A 24,573-nucleotide genomic window follows, 5' to 3' on the forward strand; every position below is an offset into this window, starting at 1 on the left:
TAACAAATAACAAACAAATCTATAATTTATAGTCAGTCATAAAGTACGCGGTACGTTTTTAAGGCAGTTTCTGCCGGCACTATATGGAACCAGCCGCGCACTTAAGCATTTCCGATCCAATGCTAACGTACCAATTCTTAAAAGGCTGGCATCAATCCCTATGGCATTGAGTGTCCATGGTCAGCGGTATCACTTAACATCCTATGAGCGTCCTGCCCCTTTGCTATTGCTATTGTTACGAGCTAGGGGATCGGATAGAAAATGCCGTAGATTTATTCAAGGGTTTATTTCTTGAAAAATCAATGAGGAATTTATGGGCACAAAATAATTGCAGAGATGCACTTATAACACACAAAAAACACAGTCACTAATTACTTCACTTATGCACACTTCACACAGTACTTTATCACTTGTATTCACTTTGTTCGCACTTTATCGCTTCGGTGTTCCTCTCGTGTTATCGCATTCAAAACTAAAGGCGACTAGTCGCGTTTCGGCTCGCTTATATATCCCTGGGAATAATTCTAAACAATATTCGAGAACTTTCTAGGCGGGCTTGCTACTGAGTAGCGATTGCACAATTCTAGAACGTCCGCACTCTTTGTCTCTTTCGCACGTTGCTCTGTCCTTGTCGTACGGCGTTCTAGAGTGCTCAGTCTAGTTTCGAGAAAGTTCTGATCTTCTCTCTCTCTCTCTCGTATCATTTCGTCCTTGTCTCACACCTAGAAAGTTTGGTCTAGAATATTCCTTCATCAAAGGGTTATACCTAGGCCTGAAAACTGCACCACTCTACCACACATGTTCTGAAAAAAGGTTTCAGCTTCCCGAAAACTAGGGTAACATTATGAAAATTACAATTTTCTAATATGTGATTAACCCTCTCCTGAAATGGTCAGAAATCATATTACAGCCTGCTGAAAAGTTTTCTAACTAGTGGAAAAATCTAGAAGCATTGCAGTCGACCCATCTTCGTAACACTATTCAAAAAGACACAAATCTTCTCTTAAAGATGCCAAAGCGAAGCGCCATCTGTGTCGGCACTTGTTATAACATAAACTTCAATTTGGCGATCAAAATAGATTATTCTCAAACGAACCTGCGTATTTATGGACAAGCACAGTAGTAATGCCGAGTTGTTTGGCGACAGCGCATGCGTGCTGACCTCCAGCGCCTCCGAAACAGGACAGAGCGTGCGAACGCGCATCATAACCACGAGCGGTTGTTAGCGCTCTATCAATAAAAATATGTATTGAATATTTTATATATAATTAAAAATAATTATATTCAAATAGACATTTTTAAACATTGGGGGCAAACACATAATAGAACATGTTATAGAGTTTAGTAGTACTTTTACAAAAAAATGTTTTTATAGAACTTGTATAGGCATATATAAATAAACAATTCAAACTACAAAATAATAATAAAAAATGGTTGTCTGTAAAATCGGTTTACGGACTATAGTTTAACGTGACAATGTCATAACGAAACATTGACGAATTGCATATTTAATGTTCGAGTGGAAAAGACACATGCGGCGCATGCGTACAATGAGCGTAACGGGACAATGAGTCATGCTGTCTGGCTGCACGCCAGCGTTCAACGATTTATTAGACGTTTCACGTCAAAAAGGCAGAAAAATCCTTTGCTCCTTATTTCCTAGATTTTATCTTTATATCAGTCAACTTATTAATATAAAGGCCATGACAACCTTATAAAAAATACTTAAAAACATTTCTAACTTATTAGGTAATACAAAATATCCGGCATATAGTGTAACATAAGTTTAAAAATTCAGTTTTTGAAGTTACCCAATTGTTTTCAAAAAAATCTTGAAGACATGAAACATAGTGTGCCATCCATTAAGATATAAAAATAGAGTATACAGGTCGTTGGGATGATACTATGTAGTCGGACTCCTGTTAGATGTTCTATTAGACGAAGCAAATTTTAATTAAAAAAAAAAACAAAAACATAGTATTTTAATCTACGGCTGTTATTTAAATTAATACACAGACTACTTAGTAGTAGTCTGTGTAGTAATCTATAGATATAATAAAAAAAACTTTAATGATTTTCATTAATTTAACATTTGATCTGAATATTCTAAACAGTAGTTATACTGTTTGATATCACTTTTAGCATAATAAATAAAACAGTAAACAAAATAGAAAAAATTGTTTCGGACACCTTTGTAATTTGTTTATTAATATTGGCAGAGACAGTCCTTTTTACGTAATATTGAAAAAAAAACGTGTCTACTTATGTACACGCCTTACAATTTATACTTCTTAGGCGTAACAAGACAATGATCTTCAAAATTTTTATTTATTTATTAACATTAAAGGAAATACACAATACATAAAAAAACTAAGGTACGCAACGGGCAGCCTTATTCCTAACAAGCGATCTCGTCCAAGCAACCTTTGTAAGAGAAAAACTAAATAATAGAAAAATTATGAGTATAGTTCAAGATTTGCATAACCAAATGTTATATAAAAAAATATAGAACCTTAATCTAAAGTAATACAAAAAAATAATAACAAACTAAAAATCACGGATTCATAAATGACATAACAACAATTATATTTTACTTTTGTAGAAAAAACTAAATTGTTGACTATAGCTAACTTCAGGGTGTCGGTATTTTGTGACGGTGTGCTTGCACACCTTAAAAATTAACTCTCATCATTTTTCCGTAACGCGCCAAAAGATGTATAACTTCAAAAATATAGACAAAAATAAATGTAACCCTAACTTATATTAAGCAGTGGTAAAAGTGTTTTAGTACATATTTTAATTAAACAAATTTAGTATTTCTAAATAAGTAACGCCAATAACCTGTTAACTCACCTAATTGGTCTACACATGGCCTCGTTAGCCACATTCAGAAAGCCCATTGCCACCTCCTCCATATTCATCTGTTCATTAAAGTTCAAAATAATTTATTCGTATAGTAATAGTAGTAATCATTTCTAGAACGTCAATAAAAACGAAAAATACATTAAATGCTTCTAATTTTACATTTACTGACAGTTCTCAAATCAAGGCCGTAGAACGGAAGAGAATAAACTCTCCGCCACTCTTATTGATCGCCAAGTTTTTTGTAAGGCACAATGTTTGTAAGGAGCTGCAACCATTACACCATGTTCCACATGACATCAGCAGGAGGCATGGTGAAATAGGAGCACGCACTTACATGCTGTGGGAACAACACGCAAATACGTAGTCGAAATAACTAACATCACCGCATACACGAATTCAAGTTCGACCAGTCACCACAAGTAGCACCCGTTCAGGAGTATGACGCATGGTCAGGCATCGGCCCAATCGCTATATTTTAGGGAGAGAGACAACCCGACGCATGGACGCATTATGTTTGTATGTTCATTTTATTTAATCAATAAGGGCGATGATTTCATAATAGTTCAACTTTATTATATATATATATATATATCATCGAGTGCTAGGATTATCAGGAAATGTTTAGATAGTAATTAGATTACACCGACACCGAATGTACCCGACATTGCTGAAATAAAATGCAAAAAAGTACCTCTTTGCCGCCATCTTGTCTTAAGAAGTTATTGATGTCATGCGTCATGTTCGTAAAAGCTTTCGTCGTGGCCTCTTTATCCAACGACTCGTCTTCATTGGTTCCAAAGATCTTGGGAAAATACTCTGGCAGAAGACGGCCTACAGAGTTTAAAATCATAATTAGGCAAAAAAAAGAGCGTACAAATTCTTAACAATCCAGCAACGCACTCGAGAGCCTTCTGGCATTGAGAGTGTCCATGGGCGGAGGTATCACATAACATCAGGTGAGCCTCCTGCCCGTTTGCCCCCTATTTTATAAAAAAAAAACATTACCGTGGGCATAAGGGTGACTATGCATTATGAAATCTTCTAGAAGAGTGATTAATGTTTTTTTGGAGTGAAACTTCTTTAGGCGCATGAGGGTAAATTTTTAACGAATACGTCACGAAGATGTGCAGCGTTTATGCCGAAGAAATGAGACAGAGCGATTGAGACCGATTGAGAGAGAGTGAGAAAGGGCGAACGTAGCATGAAGCAAATAGCCATTGAGCGAGAGTAGAACAAAAATAGATTTAAAGAAAACACTTTTTTACTGGATTGAAGCTATGTATTATAATTATTTTACATAAATTTAATTTTTCCCGACGTTTATTAGATTATATACATGGCTTCAATCCGGTAAAAAAGTGTTTTCTTTAAATGTATAAATGCTATGTTAACAAAAAAACAATACTACGACATATTTTTACTAGATATTTAGATAATGTTGAAACGCGATCTTATATTGCATATTTTACTTATAGATTTATTATATATTTACTAGAAATCGCGTCGAATAATGTCAATATCGAAGAAATAAATTTAACAAAAATGTATAATTTGTATTAAAATTCAAAGAATTCCTGACATATCTTGCTTCCCCCCCCCCCCTGTAAGTCTCAGAAGTCGAAAGTTTTATACTTGTATAAATATAAAGACTTAAAAGTTAGTTTGCCAAAGAAGTTTCACTTCTGACAAGTGTAAGTTTTTTTTGATAATTTTATATTTTTATTGACAGTATGGAGACGGATGTACCGGAGTTGAGTTAATTTCAATTGTCACGGGAACTAATGTATGATTTTTTTTTAAATTCTCTAAATAATATTTCCTTACCAAGTAATAGATTGGCATCCGTGACTGTGAGCGGTCCATTCTTGCGATAACAAGCCGGTCCGGGATGCGCACCCGCAGACTCCGGACCCGCTGCGAATAACCCCGACCTAAAGAACAGCATTGATCCACCACCTGCAGCCACTGTGTTTATATCTGTGGGGAAATCACAATATATATATATATATATATATATATATATATATAATTCTGCTGTACATGTGTATGTCTCTGAACTCCTCTTATTTTTTGTATGCGTTTGGATGGCGCCCTGGATGGTTTAGATTCACAAATCAGACCAGCAGATGGCGCTGATGTGAATCAGATTAACTGGTAGAGCTTTCTGATGGGTAACCAAAATATCTGGGTTCGATTCCTAGTCTGAGAGGACCGAATTATAATTCGTTTGCCGAAAAAGATATTCATCCGCTAGTTAGTACGTTAACATCAATTACATGTCAAAACTATTTATCTAGTTACTTCTACTACGCACTCCAGAAACGCGTGAACATGTCGCAGATAACTAGCTTAATTAGCCGTTTAATAAACAGCCTAGACTCCTTACTAAACAGCACCGTTTACCTAGCCTGAATGATATCAGGCATTTGATTAAACAGCTAGGTGCATATGAAATTACTATTGACAGTTCATTTCAATTTAGCGGAAGTCGAACCACTTTCTGCCACTTAGCGTTGAAAGTCCAAACTGTCAATATGGTGTCCCTTTAAAGAACAGATTGTGTCATCTTTTTTATGCCACATGGTCACCCTAACGTAAGAATGGCCTAAGCGTTGGCCAGCAAAGTAAAGTTAAGAGCTCGCATAGGGCTTACAAAAATCATGATTTAATCCGCGCATCTCCCTCCGCCCGCTCTAGTGTATCTCGTGAGATGACACGATACAGTGTTACGCTGAACTAAAATGAAGTAAACGCCAAATGACTCGTTAAGTATCGAATATCTCATCAAAATGCCTCCTGCCTTTACTGGACTACGCCGATTCCTGCTCCTCCGATCTTAACAAGGAATTGCTAAATAGACTGAATCGTCTCCAAAATTTCTGTATCAGATTTATATTCGGTCTAAGAAAGTACGATCATATCTCTGCGTTCCGTAAGCGGCTAGGCTGGTTGCCAATTCGTCAGCGACGCGATGCTCATGTTCTTCATCTCCTATATTCCATCCTGTTCAACCCTAAAACTCCTTCCTATCTCAAATATGATTTCAATTTTTTGGGAGCCCATAACTATAGCTTACGCTCTTCCGAAAATTATACCCTTGAAATCCCATCTCATAACTCCTCCTTTCTTGGCGATTCCTTTAAGGTCTCCGCAGTTAGGCTATGGAATTCACTTCCCGTCCCTATTCGCTTAGCTCCTTCTTTATCTTCCTTTAAATTTCTTCTGTACAAACATTACCTGTCCACATCGTATCCCGAACTTTCTTACTAACTACTAACTGACGTGAGACTTATCTTAAATTATCGTGATTTATGTGTCTTTTTACTCTTTAATGTATCTTTAATATTTTATTCCTGTTTAGTTTTGTTTAATAACTGTGTATTACATGTATTTTGCACTACTTGCCTATCTTATTTAATACATTTATTTTTTTCTTTACTCACAGTGGTTGCCTGGAAGAGATCGCTCGTAAGCGATAAGGCCGCCAGTTGCCCTCCTTTTGATTTAATTATGTTAATTTTTATTTTTATTTTGTAGTGTAACGAAGTGTAAATAAATAAATAAATAAAATATTTCTTGGCTTCATAATAGGTTATATTTGGTGGTTTTGTGATTTCTTTGTACCAAGGTATTTGTATTGTATTGTGTTTTTAATTAGAGTCAACCATTGCAAATATAGCGATTTGATTGTATATGCGATACAATCAAATCTACGATGATTGCCCGCTTTTAAACCTTATTTAGTAGTGGCTAGGTTTTGACGTGACAACGTCTTATAATTCGATGAAGCCGACTGCACGCACGAAAAAACATGACTCATGACAACATCGCTCTGAGGCATTCCATTAAAGGCTTGAAGTGCAAGCGAGAGCGCGGAACGAGCGACAAAGAGGCACAATCGGCCTCCGCGTTCGGCAGCGTTCGACATCTGTCTCTCTCCTACTTGAGTGAGCGATGAAAAGAAATTGGCATAAATGTATTTATGCGTACAAATAAATGTTACTTAATCAATTCAATCGTGATTCCCATTTACCTACTTCTCTATATCCATAAAAAATATCTATCAAACAAAACAAAATTTAAATTTTCTTTTGGAAAAGCAACCATTCAAGTATTCTCTTATGACGTTGACACATTCAACAATTTTTACTGAACGGCTAATTAAGCTAGTTAGCTGCGACAGATACACATACTTCACAGACTTTAAAACCGACCATAAACCAAAACAACTGATCAACAAATAAATGAATAATCACCTAACTGCGGCGCCTGTATGGTCACACCGGCCGTGGTTGCTTCGTGTACATGTTCCAACGTACCCGCGTAACGAGATACGTCCGTAGACGTCCCGCCCATATCGAAACCTGCAACGCAAAATAACGTTTTTCAAATAACACTAATTTAAAAACTTCTTGTGTAGTTTTACGACATCACTATACTTTATACTAACGTTATAAAGATGAAATTTAATTTCGCCAATACCATCTCATATTATCCCTGATCAACATAGGCTATATATATATATATATGTCAGAGGAAGCCATTCAACGAGTTGCTTGTTGATTGTACAATAACACATTAAATTCTCTTTATCATTTAAACACGTTGCATTAATATTAATTTAACTTAATACGCGATTTTACGATATTATAAAACCTAAAACATATTTCTGTTAACAAATTAGTGATTTTAGTTAAAATTAGTTACGTTTTTCTAATTTATAAGATTGTAATCGTTATTAAACAAACGACCAATGAGAGTAGAGCACTTTGCTCGAGTGGGGTCGAAGCGCCATCTATATATAGCCCAGTCCGTTGGTTGTTACGGGGCCTTTTTGAAGTGGAGACGGATCGAGTTGGATCCCTGAGTTTTTGTCGCTAGATTGGTGCATTGAACTCACTGCTCGGTCTTAAAACTTATAATTTATTATTAATAACTACCATAAAATATTAGTGCATCATCAGTGTAAATAAAATATTGTGAAAACTACAATCGTCGTGTTTTGTGCTCGCGCTATACCCTCATGACGCCCACCAAATCTGCAACCACTGTTGATGACGTCACTGGGGAAGGTGTTTCTCCGACATATATATAATGCATGCCATAAAACCAGGACTGACTCAGTTATCATTAATCTTAAAGAATTTCTATACTACCAAAGGCTAGTCGATTATGGAAAATAAACTTACCAATGACAGGTAGATTTGTATCTCTCTGGTATGAAGTCAAAGCATAACCAACTACTCCACCGGCAGGGCCTGATAATATTGCACGAGAGCCGTTAAATCTAGAACAGAAGAAGAAAACCAGATTACAGGAGACATTCGATAAATACGAAATTGCTCGAGTTTAATTTTTATATATCGACAAACGAGCAGGAGGCCTACCTGATGCCCACTTACATTTCCAAAGGGCTCGCAAATGCGTTGCCGTCCTAACTAATAATTGTAATCAATTTAATACCGTTTTTTTTGTGAAGCAAGTGTTTTAAATGTACAAATATTAACGTACATAAATTACATAACGAATTGGGGGGGGGGGGGGGGGGGTTCTAAACTTAATATTATTTTCCACTTTCCAGTACTTTACACCAAATAATTTAGTTAAATAGGTTAGTTTTAGTAAGTTCTAGTTTTAGTTAAAGAGTCACCGGGGTTGGTTGGTCACGAAACATTATACTATTGGATACAGAAAAGTTACGGTGCGTTTCATGGGGGGGAGGGGGGGTCAAGAATACATTTACTGCCAGATCTCATATCGAGGGCGTAAAACAGAAGAGAAGAACTGGCAATAAACTCTCTGCCACTCTTTAAAATCGGCAAAATAAAAATAAATTAAAAGCAATGATTTGTCCTCTACCCATATCTTATCTATCTTATTCTGTAATGCGTAAAGTCCTAAGCCAGCACAGCTCCTACCATAAGCTCAGAAGCAGCTGGTTTCACGGAGCGACCGCGCTGCAAGCATTTCTGTCCGGGAAGCCACGCATTTAGTTACAACCACCAATCAACTTTACCATAAAAATAATATATTTTCACTCACAAATTCATAGGAGTCAATCCGCCATCAGACTGCATGAATAAGACATTTGAATTTTTTAAATTATCTGTGAATCCTTCAGAGAAACCTCTCAGGTATTCTCTTATATGAGGAGTCAGATATGCGTCAGCACTGGCCGTGTATCCCCGAGGCACTAGACGCACCATGGACGTCACAGAGTGAGATAGAGATATCTGAGAGAAACCTGTGAGCAGGAGACAAAACGATGACACGACTTTGAACAAAATTAAAACACTAAATGTTTTTGTGAGATGATGCTATCACAAATATATATTCCAGAAGTCCTAGGTTCAAATGAACGTAAAAAATCTAATCTAATTTAAATAAGTCAGTCAAATTTCAAGTCAAGTTTATGAATTCAACAACCAAGACACAGAACTTAAACTATATTGTAAGTATATAGATAGATAGCTATGGATAATATTAAATATCTAATTCCCTGTGGTATTAATAAAATTTGTGAAAACCAACCTAAATTGCTTGCAATCTTGCCAATTCTCACTTCATGGTCCCGATAGTTATAGCTATGAGCAAGAACAACCGCAATACTATCTATCCCTTTCTCTCTTAAGGCGGCTAGATCTTTCTTTACCGCTTCCTCGTCTATATCTTTTATGACCAGCATCTTTTGACCTGTGGCACCGTGTACTTCTTTCCAGTTTTGTTTGGATCTGTCAATTTGACAGCGCTCTTCTAACGATGGTATAACACGACAATCAACTTCTACTACTTCTTTATAAAGAACTTCGGGTCGTTTTATATTCTGAAAAACATATTTTTTTTTAATTTAATTATCCTGGACACATGTCACAATAGTATTTTTTTACCATCCAATGACAGATGGGTCAAAAACACCCTCAAAAGACAGGACGCCCACCAGATGATGGAATAATAGGGCTTCCCAGGTTTCTGATGGGCGTCAAAGGATGAGAGACAAGTGGACTAATTTGGTCTTCACTCCGACGGAGATCGTGTCCTAAGTTGTTAAACATTAATGTAATCTAATTTAGTAGTTGCATATTTTTTTTTGTCATAACAACGAAATCCACATTATAACCATTATAACTTATACTCATCTATGATAGGACACAAAGTATGCGTTAGGTACTCGGTTACAATACAGCAAATTATACTATGAGTATAATCCCCCATCGCCCTATCAAAAACACTATAAAATTAGTTCTTAATTTTTTGGAGTGGCAACTTAAGTACCATTGTGATTTGAAAAACCAATGAAATGAAAAAGAGACAGACACATAAATTCATAAGATTTCATGTTATGAAATGAGATATGAAGCATTATACAGTGCTTTAAATTAGTTCGTTTGATCTACTTTTAAACATTAATTTTATAGTTTTTATCAAACCTTAAAATTAAAATAAAAAATTAATTTAAGAACATTTAGATAGTGGAAAAAGTCAAATTTACATATTATTAATTATAAAATCTTTCTTAATCATTGTAGTTTTTAGTAAAACAAATAAATGATATTAAACTTTAAAATTAAAATTACATTCAACTCATTAACTTGAAGACAAAATTATCAAGGTCTCACTTCTACTATGTGTTTCTTTTTAGTAAAATAAACTGCAGTTTATTTTTGTAAATGTATTTCATATCATCATAGATTATATGATAATTTACATCTATCGTTGTATGTTATTGTTGGTTACCACAAGAATCAAATCAGTAAAAATCAAAAACATACATACTACATGTAACAATCATCATAAAAGAACATACCTTAAAAACCTTGGAACTTCATGAATTCTAATATATTAATTTAATAGGCTTTGAAAAAAATGGCTGTTTCCCTAGTACCTGTACTCTTTAAATAAGGTTCATCTACAAATATTTAAGGAACTATATTGACATAGAGTACAAGAGCTTAATATTCAAGTTGATCGCTATCGCTATTACAAATAGAACCAAGTGTAGTAAACAATTCCATGACATATATATGAATGTTTGTTTGTTTATAAAAAGGAAAAGAAATTAACATAAGCTTACCAGCCAAAACATAAAATATAACTATTATTTTAGTATGTGTCAAGCACAATACTTACTAATTGAAATATATTTGGACGAGCCTGATTTCCAATAAGTAGCAAATCTTTAAAACCTTTATTGATAACAAGTGCCATCTTTGCTCCTTTCCTCTCTAACAGGGCATTTGTAGCCACTGTTGTACCCATTCTTATTGATTCAATTAATGTGGCATTCACTTTACCATCTTTGTCTAGGGCATTTCCCGTTTCCTGTAATATGATTAAGATTTGTTATGGGTAACTTGAAATTCAACAGCTTGCTGTACATCTTAACAAAAAGTTCAGAAAGCTACCCTATACATAATATAAATTTAAAAAAAATGTAAATATAATATGTAAGCACTAAAATTGTAGTATAGTTTGACAATATCACTACTAAAAACAAATTTAATCGATTTGAGAATTTTTGACTACATAATTGAATATATAAATATTTGATCACTTTTATGTAATTGTATCTAAACTTATGACTTCTCCTTTTCTATAAAACATGATAGTAATTATTAAGAAATAATAATATAAACCTCTTGCAATATCCTCCTTATAGCTTCTCGTGGTGCATCATCGTAATTTTGGGGATCTACAGACAGTAGTTTCATAACCCTCACTTTGCCATTAGGACAAATTGCAAATACATCAGTAAATGTACCACCTCTATCAATTGCAAATTGGAATCCTCTGTTAGTCATTATTTCTGTAAAAACACAGTTAAATAATTGTAAACATATATTCTCTCAAGATCTCTGAAGAACAAAAGTTACTTTATAAGATGTGTTTTTAATTGATTTATCAGCAATTCACTGGTTTATCACTATACAAATAAAAGTAATACCCATTAATAATGCTCTTAAAATAAGATTTACTCTTCTGTCTTCAAGTAAGACATGAAATGTGAACTAATGTGTTATCTACTATTTCACAATTATTTGTTAAACTTGATAAGAAATAAACATAAAGATCTTTGTATTTCATAGTGATATGGCATAAATAGCTCCAATCATCATTACATAACATGACACTACATTTTTTATACACAAAAAAGATTGAATAGAATATAATCAGCAAGAGATTGCTAATGAGTTCTTGAAATGAAATATTGATTAGCAGTTCAAGTTTCTTAGCCCTTTTTCAGGGCTAAGAAACTGAACTGCTAATAATATGGATAGAAATAAATTGTGTCTGACAATGTAAACATTAAGAATAAGATTCAGATCGAGATACATTATGCTTGACTGCCACAAACTTTATTAGGAACAATTCCACCAAACATAGTAAAACTATGTTACAGTTGTGATACATGATGGTGAAAGAATCTTCAACATATTTGTGATAAAAAAAATTAATTTTTCACTTGCATGCCATTTTGATTCAGTTTTAAAAGTTCAGTCACAAAAAAAAACAATCATCTTAGCTACTAAACACAAAAAAAATGTTTGTAAAGATTTAAATTGTAGTAGTATAGATCCCAAGATGCATTACGGCTGCAAATATTGTTTTTTTTTATATTTAGATAAAACTATCAATATAATATGATGTAAGTAAATGGGTTTACAAACTTAATTTCTTATAGTACTTCTTTTGATTGAACCCAGTTCTGTTTAGATCAACTGAGATATATAGCAAGGGTAGTATCAGAATACAATAACAAATATAAAATAAAATAAAACAACAAAAATTTAATTTAGCTGACTTAAATAATTATTATAAATAAAATATATTTGGAAAATTTTGAATTAGGCGAACTAATATGTCAATTGTCGTATCATAATAAACATCTTCGGACATTACAGACTAAAAATAAAATAATTAATTATTTAGGTAAAAATTTAAGGATTCGAAAAATGAATATTTTTATTTAAGACGTGATGATGTCAAGGTGGTCATTGAATAGGTACTTCTATTACACCTGCTAAATTTAATCCCGAATCATTGAAGCTTTTTCTGCTTTGACGTTAACCTATTGTTTTGACTTAATTTCAATGCTGTAACTTAATAAAGATTTTAAATGTATGGCTTTCTTTGCAGCTTTAGTAATTGCACCGTATTCAGCCTCCGCTGTTGAAATTGCAACACTACATTGTTACAACTAAATCCCAAAAAACGACATCTTCAGTCTTCTTGAAAGTTGTAAATTTTTGGTCCTTTTGGGTATTGCATTATCTTTTATCACCTTGTATCAAAATTGTTGTAAAATTAACTATGCTTGTGAAATGTTATCTCCCCGTATCAGTCACTAAATTGAAACAAAACTGTCGCATTAACTTTTATGATTATTTGGTAGAATTACAACCTATTACAAATTAGTTCCCGGAGCAAGGTACCTGAGAATTTCATTAAGATTTATTAAGGAAACTGACTATTGTTCTCAAAACGTTCAGTCTTTGTTAATGCTTGCTTGCCTCCAGGAGCTTAGGTGTTATTTTGTGGTGTTAAATTTCTTTAAGTGCCAATGGAAGTTTTTGGGTATAATTTTATTTCTTATAGTATAGTAATGTGTCAAAATTGACAAATGAGTCAATGTTATCAAATGTGTCATTAATATTAATCATCGGGCATCGTGGTTAACGTTTTCGTCAATAATCAAAGACAACATGGTTTCATTTGAATTTTGAACTACTTGATCAGCAAATTATTTAATTTTAAGTTAAATAGTTGAATGCTGTTGTGTACTTTTAATCAAAAAAGACTAGTGTCTCTCGGAGAATATATTAGAAGAATGGGCCGCAAGAACCGAAACGTTAATAAGTTTGCACAAAGAAAGCGAGAAAAAAGAGAGCAGGTACTATAAACATTTAATAACATTTCCTCAGAATGTTTTTTTATGAAAATAATAATATTAAATTAAATACACTAAATTGCAGGAGAAGAATCCACAAGCTAAGCCCGCAGAAGATACACGTAAACCGTATGAAGATATTGTTAGAGAAAATGCTACTTTTGAAGAATATTATAAGGTTACTTTTAGAAAATAGTTTAAATTTAAAGATTATTTTATAAGTAGTATTGTAATACTAATACAATTGGAATCCCCTTTTAACTCTAGGCACAAAAGGTATGCCCTGATGAAGAGTGGAGTCAATTTATGAGTGCTCTTAAAGAAAATTTACCAACAGCTTTTAGAATAACTGGTTCTAAATGTGAAGCAAATGCACTTATGAAGATTGTAAAAAGTGAATATTTTTCTGATATTCTCAATATGAAAATTAAAGTGGAAGGTCACGAGGAAGAGGAAATTAAACCTGTTAACTTGCCATGGTAAGTTGTGATGCCTATAATAATAACAATCTAATGGTAGTTACCATTACGAAAAAATAAAAAAAATAAAAAATAAATTAGTTTGAGAGTAGCCAGATTCCCTTCCACATTTCAATAACTATTAATGTGAACACCATGTAGAAGTTTGATTGAATGGAATACTGTAATGTGTTCAATTTTTCACAAACAATCATTACTAAATGATAACTGGAAAAATTTAATTTCCAAAATAATAATATTAATAAGCTTTATCCATAACAAACATTATTTATATTTCCTAAAGAAACATGACATTAAATTTTTATTAAAATACATTTTCTTATGTAAAGAAAGAGAAGTTTCTTAGTAAATTAGGTTTGACTTAATTACATTTTTGTTTTATCATTCTTTAAATTCTAGTTAGTGTATGATGTTATTTTGCAATATACTATTGCTTTATTAAAATGAGTGTGTGTGAATTATAAATGAATCGCATAATATTATGATTACCATAGTTCAAATACTCTGTAATTATCTATTGTGTTGTAGGTACCCTGGTGGTTTTGCATGGCAGTTACGAGTATCACGAACTGACATCCGTAGGAGTGAAGCATTATACAAGTTACACAACTTTTTAGTCGCAGAGACAGCTGCTGGTGGTGTGTCAAGACAAGAAACTGTGTCAATGATACCACCAGTTGTGTTACAAGTTCAACCTCATCATAAAGTAAGTCATGAGATTATAATTTAATGATTATTCTAATATTTACACACAATTAGATTTGGAAACAATCAATATTTTTTTGCTCTAATAAATGTGAGATTTTTGTAACAAGGCATTTAAGTTGATTCTAAAAGTTTAAAATTTTAAACAGGATGGAAAATATATTTTATTATGGAATCTGCATGTGAGATTAATCTATGACAAATACAAAAGCCTTTATTACTGATAAACAATAATAAACGACATCTATTTTGGTTCTATTTCTGCGTGTCCTGTAGACACAGGACTCCTCATATAGTTTATTTGTAACTAGAGAGTAAGACTAATCTACTATTACCATTTAAAAAATCTGTAAAACAAATGTAAATTTTGTTTGAAGTATTGTTTATGACTTTCCGTCACTTTCAGGTATTGGATATGTGTGCTGCACCAGGATCAAAAACAGCACAATTAATTGAGTTTCTCCATGCTGATGAAGACAAAATTCCCACTGGTAAGAATCTTATTGTTGTATTTTCATAACTTATTTGGTACTTATAAAGTTTAATAATAATAAATGCTATAAATATCTCTCTTATTCATAATTTATATCGTGAATTACAGGTTTTGTAATAGCAAATGACGTGGACAATAGTAGATGTTACATGTTGGTGCACCAGGCGAAGAGACTAAATTCACCAGCTATACTCATCACCAATCACGATTCTGCCGTCATGCCAACACTTACTATCAGTGATCCAAAGGTAATAGTATATTCCAGCAGAGTACTCTAAAATTTTCAATAGGAATAAAGATCCCTACTTTGATATGGAGCTATCTAAAGATTTATATTATGTACTAAATACTATATATTTTATTTATTTAGCATTTTGTCGTGCAGATAAGAGAAAAAGGAAATAATCTCATTTCAAATAATTTTTTTAAGTTACTCCAGGAAATTATGTAGTAGTAATATCTTGATATGTTAAAGGAATAACGGTATGATTGAGCAGGTTTTTATTCTTATAAAATAGTAAAAAAAATAGTTTCCCTCAAACAGGAACATGATAGGTTGCATTAGCTTAAAAAAAAAGATAGATATATATATATATATTTATTGAAAATAAAAACCAACTAAAATTATCCCAGTGTGAGTGTAGCATATCTTATTTACATATAATACATAAAGGAATTATGTATTTACAATTTTATTATTCCCTTTCTTCCTCCAACTTTTCCGTTCTATATTAATTTTTTACACCGTGTTGATTTAAATTTGTCCATATTGTAGACTTTTTAACTACAAAATACTTATAACAGAAATGTTACATAATAAAAACATTTTTTTTTATAGAATCCTGAATTAACAAAACCATTAAAATATGACAGAATATTGTGTGACGTACCCTGTTCCGGAGACGCTACTTTGAGGAAAAATCCCGATATTTGGCTGAAATGGTCGACTGGCAATGGAAATAATTTACACGGGTATGTTTTGAATTTTACTAATAAGCAATTTTCAACAATAAACATGAAATACATTAAATAAGTTTTTCATACCTTTATAATTAAACTCATAGAAAAATCAGAACTGGGCTATATAAACTCATATTTTATTTAGTATATAATTTATTGTTCGATGTCTCTTTATACTCAACGGCCTCTATTATGAAATGGTGCTGTAGACTCAAAAGTATCTTTGTATAAAATAAACTCAATAAACTCTAAAACTTTGTATAATCTTCATAACTGACATTGTGGTCATAACTTGATATAGATGTTTATTATAGTGTGGTACAAAAACTCCATATTCGAGTGGCGAACATTATTTCTGTTAGAAATTCTAGAGTACAGGTGCTGGACTGTATATTTTTACCTTTGGATCACTGATAGTAAGTGCTGGCTTGAGAGTATTGGTGATGAGTATAGCTGCTGAATGTTCTCTCTATTGTCCACATCATTTGCTATTACAAAACCTATAATTCCTGCTAAAGACTATGAATAAGAAGCATTTATTATTATTAAACTTTGTGTGTGGTTCCAATTAGTAGAGCAGTATTGGCCAAGTGGCTTCAGCGTGTGACTTTCATTCCTGATTGAACCTACGACAGTTTCGTTCCCCAGCATTCGATGCGATAGCGACTTTCTATGTGTGCATTTAACATTCGCTCGAACGGTGAATAAAAACATCGTGAGGAAACCGGCTTACCTTAGACCCAAAAAGTCGACGGCGTGCGTCAGGCACAGAAGGCTGATCACCTACTTGCCTATTCGATTAACAAACATCATGAAACAGATACAGGATCTGAGGCCCAGACCTAAAAAGGTTGTAGCGAAATTGTTTTTTTTATGACTATCATTTCAGTGGACTCAAAGTATATTTATGTATATGCGTTTTGAATTATAAATAATTCATAGATTTTGATATCATATCAAAGCGGAAGTTGGGACTGTATTCCTATTTCCTCTTCCAGCATTCAATATAGAGTACTTCGACGTGGTTGTGAACTGCTTGAGATCGGCGGTCGCCTGGTGTACTCGACCTGTTCGTTCAATCCAATTGAGAATGAGGCTGTGGTGCACCGGTTGTTGCAAGAGACGGGTGATTCGGTGAAGTTGGTGGATGTTACTGGGGAATTGCCCGGATTGAAATATAAAAAAGGTATGTTTTTTACATACATTAAACATTAATAGCCATTAGAATGCGTCTTTAAAGTCAGAAATCACTATATCAAATGCATTAAAAGCTTATATAAATAAAATATACAGTGAGTTTCATAATAAATGTCAAGTCAAAATCAGGCAGGCGAAAAGCATTTATGTAATCAAGTGTTTTTAAATTATCGCCAGTCAAAAAAGTAAAAAATATATGCACACTTTGTATGTGTATGTTGTATTAATACATCCAACTCACAGACCGTTTTGAAATAATTGCATCAATATATCCAAGTTCCTAAGTGTGAAAATATAACTTAAATTTTTTCTTTGTTCAAACAAATTATTTTTCGTACCGTTCGTATCGTTTAATTCAGATATTTTTACATTTAAACACGTTTCTATATCAGTCTTCGTTTAGTGTATATATATGTGAACTTTTTTGGCAAAGGTCTCGTCCACATCCTGCCATTCCTCTGCACTGTGCCACTGTTTGCCATAGACCACCTGTTGTTTCTTTAATTTGGTTTATCCACCTTCCAAGTTGTCTTCCTCTTTTCGTTTGCTGTACTTTAGGCACCAGTTTAGTGCATATTTGCTCTGATTTTTAATACCATTAAAATGCATTTTTTCAAAAACCTCCCAAAAATATGTTAACTGTACTTCTATTGGATATTTATTTTGACTATTTTTGTGTTGCGATCCCGAGAAACCTATGAAGTAATATTATTTATAAGTTTCTGTTAGCAAGGAATGTACTCTTCTGAACAAATCTTTCTCTTTCTCTTTCTTTTAACTAAATCGATCTAAATGTTCCACTTCTATTGAAAATAATACCTTCAACTATAACTAAATTCATGTTTAATTTCGGGTCAATAATGAGCTATTGCAATAACCATGGCAGGTATGACCTATTGGAGACCGGCTTCCAAAGACATGGTCTTCTACGAGAGGTATGAAGAAGTACCGGAGAAATGGCAGACTGTGGTCAGACCACAAATGTTTCCACCATCTCCCGAATCTGCTGATAAATTTAACTTGGACAGATGGTGAGTGTAAATAATTACGTACCAAATAATATTGTTTTTTATTTAAAAGATAATTTAGACTTTTAACCTTAAAGTTGTTCACTCTGTGCTGAAACATTGTATGAGATAGCTGATATTTTGGAACTAAATGTTGCCTATGTTACTCAGGGATAATGTAGCATTGTAATGGCTCCGTTGGGTTGAATGACTTGGCGATCGTCGAAGCCCCATTAAGGTTTTTAGTGGGTAGGGTCTCGCTAACCCTTTAAAAAGTAGAGGGCTTATGGATGTAGACCCAGCCCCACAGTCTCCTCCTCAAGCTCGGCATCCAAGGTGCGAGGCTGCGTAAGCGCATTTACACCTTATTGAAAAAACCAATGTAATAGTGAGGGCCTCATGGCGTTGCGGTCTTATTATTATATCGCAACGCTTGTGGTATCGGGTTCAAATCCCTGTCGGTAGGCAAATTATTATTTTTTAAAATAATATAATGTTTTGTAATAAATCTAAATTTTAATAATTTTGTATTTACTAGTATTAGAATTCTCCCACACCAACAAGACACCGGTGGATTTTTCGTTGCTGTAGTTGAAAAGGTGGCCCCACTACCCTGGGAAAAGGACGAAAAGGACCAGAAAGAACAAACTGATAACGAAAAGACCCCTTCAAAGCCTGAACCGCCTAAAAAGAGGAGAAGAATGGGGGGTTACAGAGAAGATCCCTTTGTCTTCTTTTCGGGAGATCAAGAAGATGTCTTTCCGTGTATAAAAGAGTTCTATGACTTAAAAGAAGATTTTGATCCGACTTGTCTGCTGACCAGGTGTTAATTTATTATATTTTTCTATATTTAATAACAATCCAGTAGCGCTACATCGTTTTTTTTAATGATTTTTTAGTTATTTCATGTTCATTTGTCAATCTAATAGGTAATTAGCGGCCTCCTCTGACTGACTCTTTTTTTGGCAACTAAAGCTTTCACCGTTCGAGCGAATGTTAAATACGGACATAGACAGAAAGTCATTGGTGCACAGCTGCGTGTCGAACCTACGACCTCAGGGATGAGAGTCGCACGCTGAAGCCGCTAGGCTACTGCTCTCGATTTAATTTCCACAGAAGAAAATTAAATTATGTAGATACCGGCAAACAACTTAAACAAATGTCCTTGCCTGCGCAGAAGCAATTTTTAGGTGTCGCTGGGTGGCAACGTGATTGGTAAATCAGTTGACGTCTGTGTCCCGCGCTGTGTGTGCGCGCAAACATTGTATTCATGTATTCATGTATTTATTTGCATTCCATAACGTTACAAAAGATGTTTATGAGGCTTACAGCTAGGTTCGATATTATGGACCCTGTTAGGGCACAGCAAAAGAAGGCATTACAAAACCTATATAACATTACTAATAGCAACAAAATAGCACATAAAACTTCACACTCCAGGCTAGTAATAGTGAATATTTAGGGATTAATAATCATGAAATTAAGCTATATTTTTATCTTCTAGGTACTCATTAACGCTATAATAACATTTACGTATAAGAAGTTTTTTTAGTTTGTTTGTAAATATATGTACCTTTTTTTCATTTCTTAGTGTCTCAGGTAGTTTATTATAAATTTTGATTGACATGACTAGTGGGCTTGATGCAGATGAAGATGGTAGGTTTAGGCGTTTTTTGTGTCGAAGTGTATATCTTGTCTGTATGCCTTCGCGTGCGGTGTAAAATTCTTTGTGAAACATTCCACCACTACCTTGTTTAACTTAATAAGTTTGCCGGTACCTGTAAACAAATCGGGTCTTATTTAAATCTAACATCTAATTCTTCTCAGATGCCACGTAGGAAAGAAGAAGAATATATACTTGGTCACGCCCACAGTGAAAGATGTGGTCCAAAGGAATGAGAAAAATATCAAAATCATCAATACGGGTGTCAAAACATTCGTGCGTTGTGACAACAAGAACATGACGTGTCCGTTTAGGTGAGTTATTTTTCATGTCAAATGGATGAGACCAGCGACCAGAGACCAATGGGAATCCTGGCTCTATTTTTCAAAAGACTGTTTTTTTTTTCTTCCTTAAAACGTTAAATGTATATGTATGTACTTTTTGTTACCACGCAATATGACTGCAGTGGAATGACAGCTTGGTTGTCCATGTCAGGTTCTTACCTAGTTTGGACACCAGTTTCCCGATACCTCCTTAACTCTTAACTCATGGGAGTTTTTTTTATTATTATTAATTTATAAAAGGCCGGCAACGCACTTGCGAACCTTCTGGCAATGAGTGTCCGTGCTGGTTTGCCACCGGTTTAATATAAAAATATGTGTATTGTGTTTTTAAAAAATTATATTGATTTATACTTTTTGAGTTTGCAGAGGCCTTTTTTTTTAAATTTTAGCTTTCAGTTATTTGTGATGACATTCGGAGTAGATGATAAATAGTCATTTTTAATCCGATATATTTTTAATAAAATTAAATTTTTTCAGGTTATCCCAAGAAGGCCTACAAAGTATATCGCATTGCATAGGCCCTGAGCGGCGTGTGCGCATACTCAAAGAGGATTTGATATTAGTGCTGCAGAATGATGATCCCAGTAATCCACCCGAAATCAAACAATTCTCGGATCATACGAAGGCATTGGTCAAAGATTTTGGTAAGTATTTATTCAATGTTAAAATGCATGGCTCATCTGATGTTAAGTGATACCGCCGCCCATGGACACGCCAAGACTCGCGAATGCGTTGCCGGCCTTTTAAAAATTGGTACTTTTTCTGAAGGAACCTGAGTCGAATTGGTTCGGAAATACTTCAGTGGACAGCTGGTTCCATATAGTATGTGACATAAACTGCCTTCAGAAACGGCGGACGTTACACATTTTCATCAAAAGTTCTCTTTCTGTCAGATTGTGTTTACGCTGTGATGAAAAGAGACCGCTACGCACATCATAAGGGATTTAAAATTAAAATATGAATTTACAAAAAAATCGATCAAAGTTTTTGAAGTGAAACTTCTTTATTGGTTGGAAAAAAAATTGCCGTCACATTATTCCGTTACGCGTCACGTTTTTCCGTTACGCGCCATATTTTTCTTGTCCCTACCAAGGTTGATTCAAAGCCATTAATAACAAAAATATATAATAACGATAACAATGATCGTAATAATTCTATTACAATTAATTAAATTCTGTAATAATCTTAGTATTAATAAGGTAAAATGAAATAATTGTATTATTTGTATTCATGTCTATGATAATGAAAGCCTTTTGTTAAACTAAGTTTAACTTTATTTATTCAATTTCTGTAAAGTTGCATAGTATAGCAGATCAAAACACGCATACATTTTTTTATTAAAATAACACTTTAAAAACCCCTATAATCGTTTTGTCACTCCTTGAGTATCTACATAAATACTCTTCAACAATGAAAATTTAATTATGCTGTAATTTATAGCTACCGGCAGCTGTATTCTGGAATACAAAGATGATGAGTTGGATCTAACACTAGTTGGATGGCGCGGCGTTCATTCGCTTAGAGCATACACTGCCACCCCCGATACGGTGCACTATTTGAGATTATTGGGGGCTGATTACAGCAAATATGGTAACAATTATGCTAACTAAATTAACCATTTAAACCATTCAAACAGTGTTGGCACTAGGCTTCAGCGTGCTACTCTCATCCCTGAGGTAGTAGGTTCGATCCCCGGCTGTGCACCAATGGACTTTCTATGTACACATTTAATATTCGCTTGTACGGTGAAAGCTTTGCTTGCCTTAGACCCAAAAAGGCGAACATGAGTCAGACACAGAAGATCTAGGCCTATTAGTTTGACAAAATATCATGATAGAAATAGAGAAATCTGAGGCCTAGACCTAAAAAGGTTGTTGCGCCACTGGTTTTGTATTTAAACGTGACTCAAAGATGGCTTTTTAGTAAATATTTTTTTGTGTTAAAGATAATTGTTGGTCTATTGGTTTGAGCGTGCGACTCGACCAAATGGGATGACTACGACAGTGACCATTTATTTTTTGTATGAACGAATTTATAAGCTGGCACAAAAGGCTGGTCTTACTTGAATATTAAGGAAAAAAAATATGACAAAAAATATAATAATTACCTCTGATACCTCTTATAATTAGAATGAAAAGCTTTTAGTAAAAAATTCCCATGAAACACTAATTCAACGATAATTCATCAAAATAAGTTCGGTGGCTTGTTAAGTTAATTATAAAGCAATCCGAGTCCCAGATCTAAGGGATTTTTTTTTCTAAAAACGTTTCGTGCGAACGTATTTTGTTACAAAATGGTAACCATGGCAACAGTATTAAGGCCGCCAATTTTTTCAGATGTAAACAAATTCAAGAAAGCATCCGATGTACCCGAGGCTGTTGTGCCAGTACCACAGGCCATGGACACCCATTGCGAGAAAGAGGAAGATAGAGTGTAATAAATAATGTATTGACATTTTAAATATATTTATGTTAATATAAATGTGTTTTAATGGTTATTTAAAATAAAATTGTGATATGACACTTACTTTTTTTCACTAAAATCAATTTTCGTGACTCCTTTCAGAGAAACGCGTTTTGGCTAGATCCAGATTGAGTATGAACTAGGTCTGAATATCCATAGTTGACCTTTTCACACTTTTAATACCATTTTCCTTTAGTTTTTGTGATTTAATTTATTTGTGTTTGATATAATAAATAATAATAAAATATGTTTATTCATTTCAAGTTCAATTTCATTACAATGTGTAAGACTTGGGAACCCTTTGTTATACATTCCTTAAAATATTTAATTTATATATAATTTAGTTACATCTTCTATTAACTTTTTTTTTTCGTTTTTTTGTTATTGATTTTTAACTGTTATCAACACACTGGAGTGCATAAATGAGTGTGTGAGTGCAAATGTGTGAGTGAGTGAGTCAGTGAGTGAATGAATAAAGTCTGTACTACATACCAGGCCTCAGAAGAAGCTCCAACTCTGCGTAGGGTATGTTCATGAGCCAGTCCTTTAGTCGTATTTTTAGATTGTAGACGGTAAGCGGGTAGATGTTAAGCAGCCTATTTAATTTATTATAGATGTAGTCTGCTTGCATATTGCGTCTCGCAAAGTCAGTCCAAACGGTCTGACCGACGACAACATCCCTATTTCTTTTTAATAACAGCCTACTATCAAATGGTAGCGCTCTGTATGATTTTAAAATTAGACTCAGGACATACAGCTTCCTAACGGAAAGTAATTGGCTGAGATGATAAAGCTCTTCCGATGGGAATCTGTATGGCCGGAACAGCATGACCTTTAATAGAGCCCTATGTCCCCGTTCCAATTCCAAAAAAATTGTTTTATTGGCCGTTCCCCATATGTTTATGCAATATGTCAGTACGGACTGAACAAGTGCTATGTAAATTCTTTTAAGTATTATATCCGATGTAATGTTTCGCAAAATTTTAAAATTATATGTTAGTTTCCTTAATCTATCAGTCATGGACTCTATATGGGGATACCATGATAGTCGCTCGTCTATATGAATGCCCAAATATGATTGGCTATAAGTGCTTGTCACATTAAATATTGTATTTTATTTGTATCAATGTATCAATAGTGTATACTCCATGTAACGTCCCTCGATTTAGCGACAAACCCCCTAAAGCGTCGAAATCTATTGGCTTTGGTTGGTTTAGCTCGTCTTCCATACAAATATACACTCTACATAGCATTACACTCACTCTCAATAATTCAAACAATTGACTAATAAAGTACATTTTAAGTTGCTAAAATGAGTAAAAACTGCGCAGCTGTGTACGTTCTTTTGTCGCTTTATCCTAGCCCGCAATAAACTCGACTGTCGGCATACTGCATGCGAACTTTCTAAGAAATTTGTTCTTTTGTTTACAAATTGGGATTGCTTCCACGTGTAGACTGTTGTTGACCATGACTAATAAGTAGTAGTCTTGGATTATATAGAGGTTACACTGT

At 33.9% G+C, this 24,573-nt stretch overlaps 2 protein-coding genes across 3 annotated transcripts in view; one reads left to right on the forward strand and one right to left on the reverse strand.

Moving 5' to 3' along the window:
* Positions 1-12,687, reverse strand: part of LOC123713967 (5-oxoprolinase) — a 34,490-nt gene extending 21,803 nt beyond the window's left edge. Inside the window, exons 1-11 of one of the 2 annotated variants that reach the window (XM_045667890.1) lie at positions 12,531-12,687; positions 11,499-11,668; positions 10,993-11,184; positions 9,397-9,688; positions 8,908-9,109; positions 8,055-8,152; positions 7,122-7,229; positions 4,690-4,842; positions 3,557-3,696; positions 2,854-2,921; positions 1,097-1,230 (exon numbers count right to left, since the gene is read on the reverse strand). In XM_045667890.1, coding sequence (XP_045523846.1) covers positions 1,097-1,230; positions 2,854-2,921; positions 3,557-3,696; positions 4,690-4,842; positions 7,122-7,229; positions 8,055-8,152; positions 8,908-9,109; positions 9,397-9,688; positions 10,993-11,184; positions 11,499-11,663 — 1,552 coding nt within the window. In that variant the 5' untranslated portion in view covers positions 11,664-11,668; positions 12,531-12,687. Of the gene's footprint in view, positions 1-1,096; positions 1,231-2,853; positions 2,922-3,556; positions 3,697-4,689; positions 4,843-7,121; positions 7,230-8,054; positions 8,153-8,907; positions 9,110-9,396; positions 9,689-10,992; positions 11,185-11,498; positions 11,669-11,806; positions 11,913-12,530 lie in introns of those variants that run through there. The other variant, XM_045667888.1, reaches the window with a different exon arrangement.
* An 813-nt stretch (positions 12,688-13,500) lies between these two features.
* Positions 13,501-23,075, forward strand: LOC123714507 (tRNA (cytosine(34)-C(5))-methyltransferase). Its single transcript, XM_045668779.1, has 14 exons — positions 13,501-13,753; positions 13,836-13,928; positions 14,018-14,229; positions 14,758-14,935; positions 15,341-15,425; positions 15,536-15,675; positions 16,266-16,399; positions 17,386-17,573; positions 18,471-18,615; positions 19,130-19,414; positions 20,419-20,568; positions 21,076-21,242; positions 22,039-22,188; positions 22,935-23,075. The coding sequence occupies exons 1-14, from the start codon at positions 13,631-13,633 to the stop codon at positions 23,033-23,035; spliced, it is 2,151 nt and encodes a 716-aa protein (XP_045524735.1). The 5' UTR covers positions 13,501-13,630; the 3' UTR covers positions 23,036-23,075.
* Positions 23,076-24,573: the final 1,498 nt, after the last annotated feature.

This window comes from Pieris brassicae, chromosome 9 (genome assembly GCF_905147105.1).
Source record: "Pieris brassicae chromosome 9, ilPieBrab1.1, whole genome shotgun sequence".
In the NCBI taxonomy this organism is placed as follows: Eukaryota; Metazoa; Arthropoda; class Insecta; order Lepidoptera; family Pieridae; genus Pieris; species Pieris brassicae.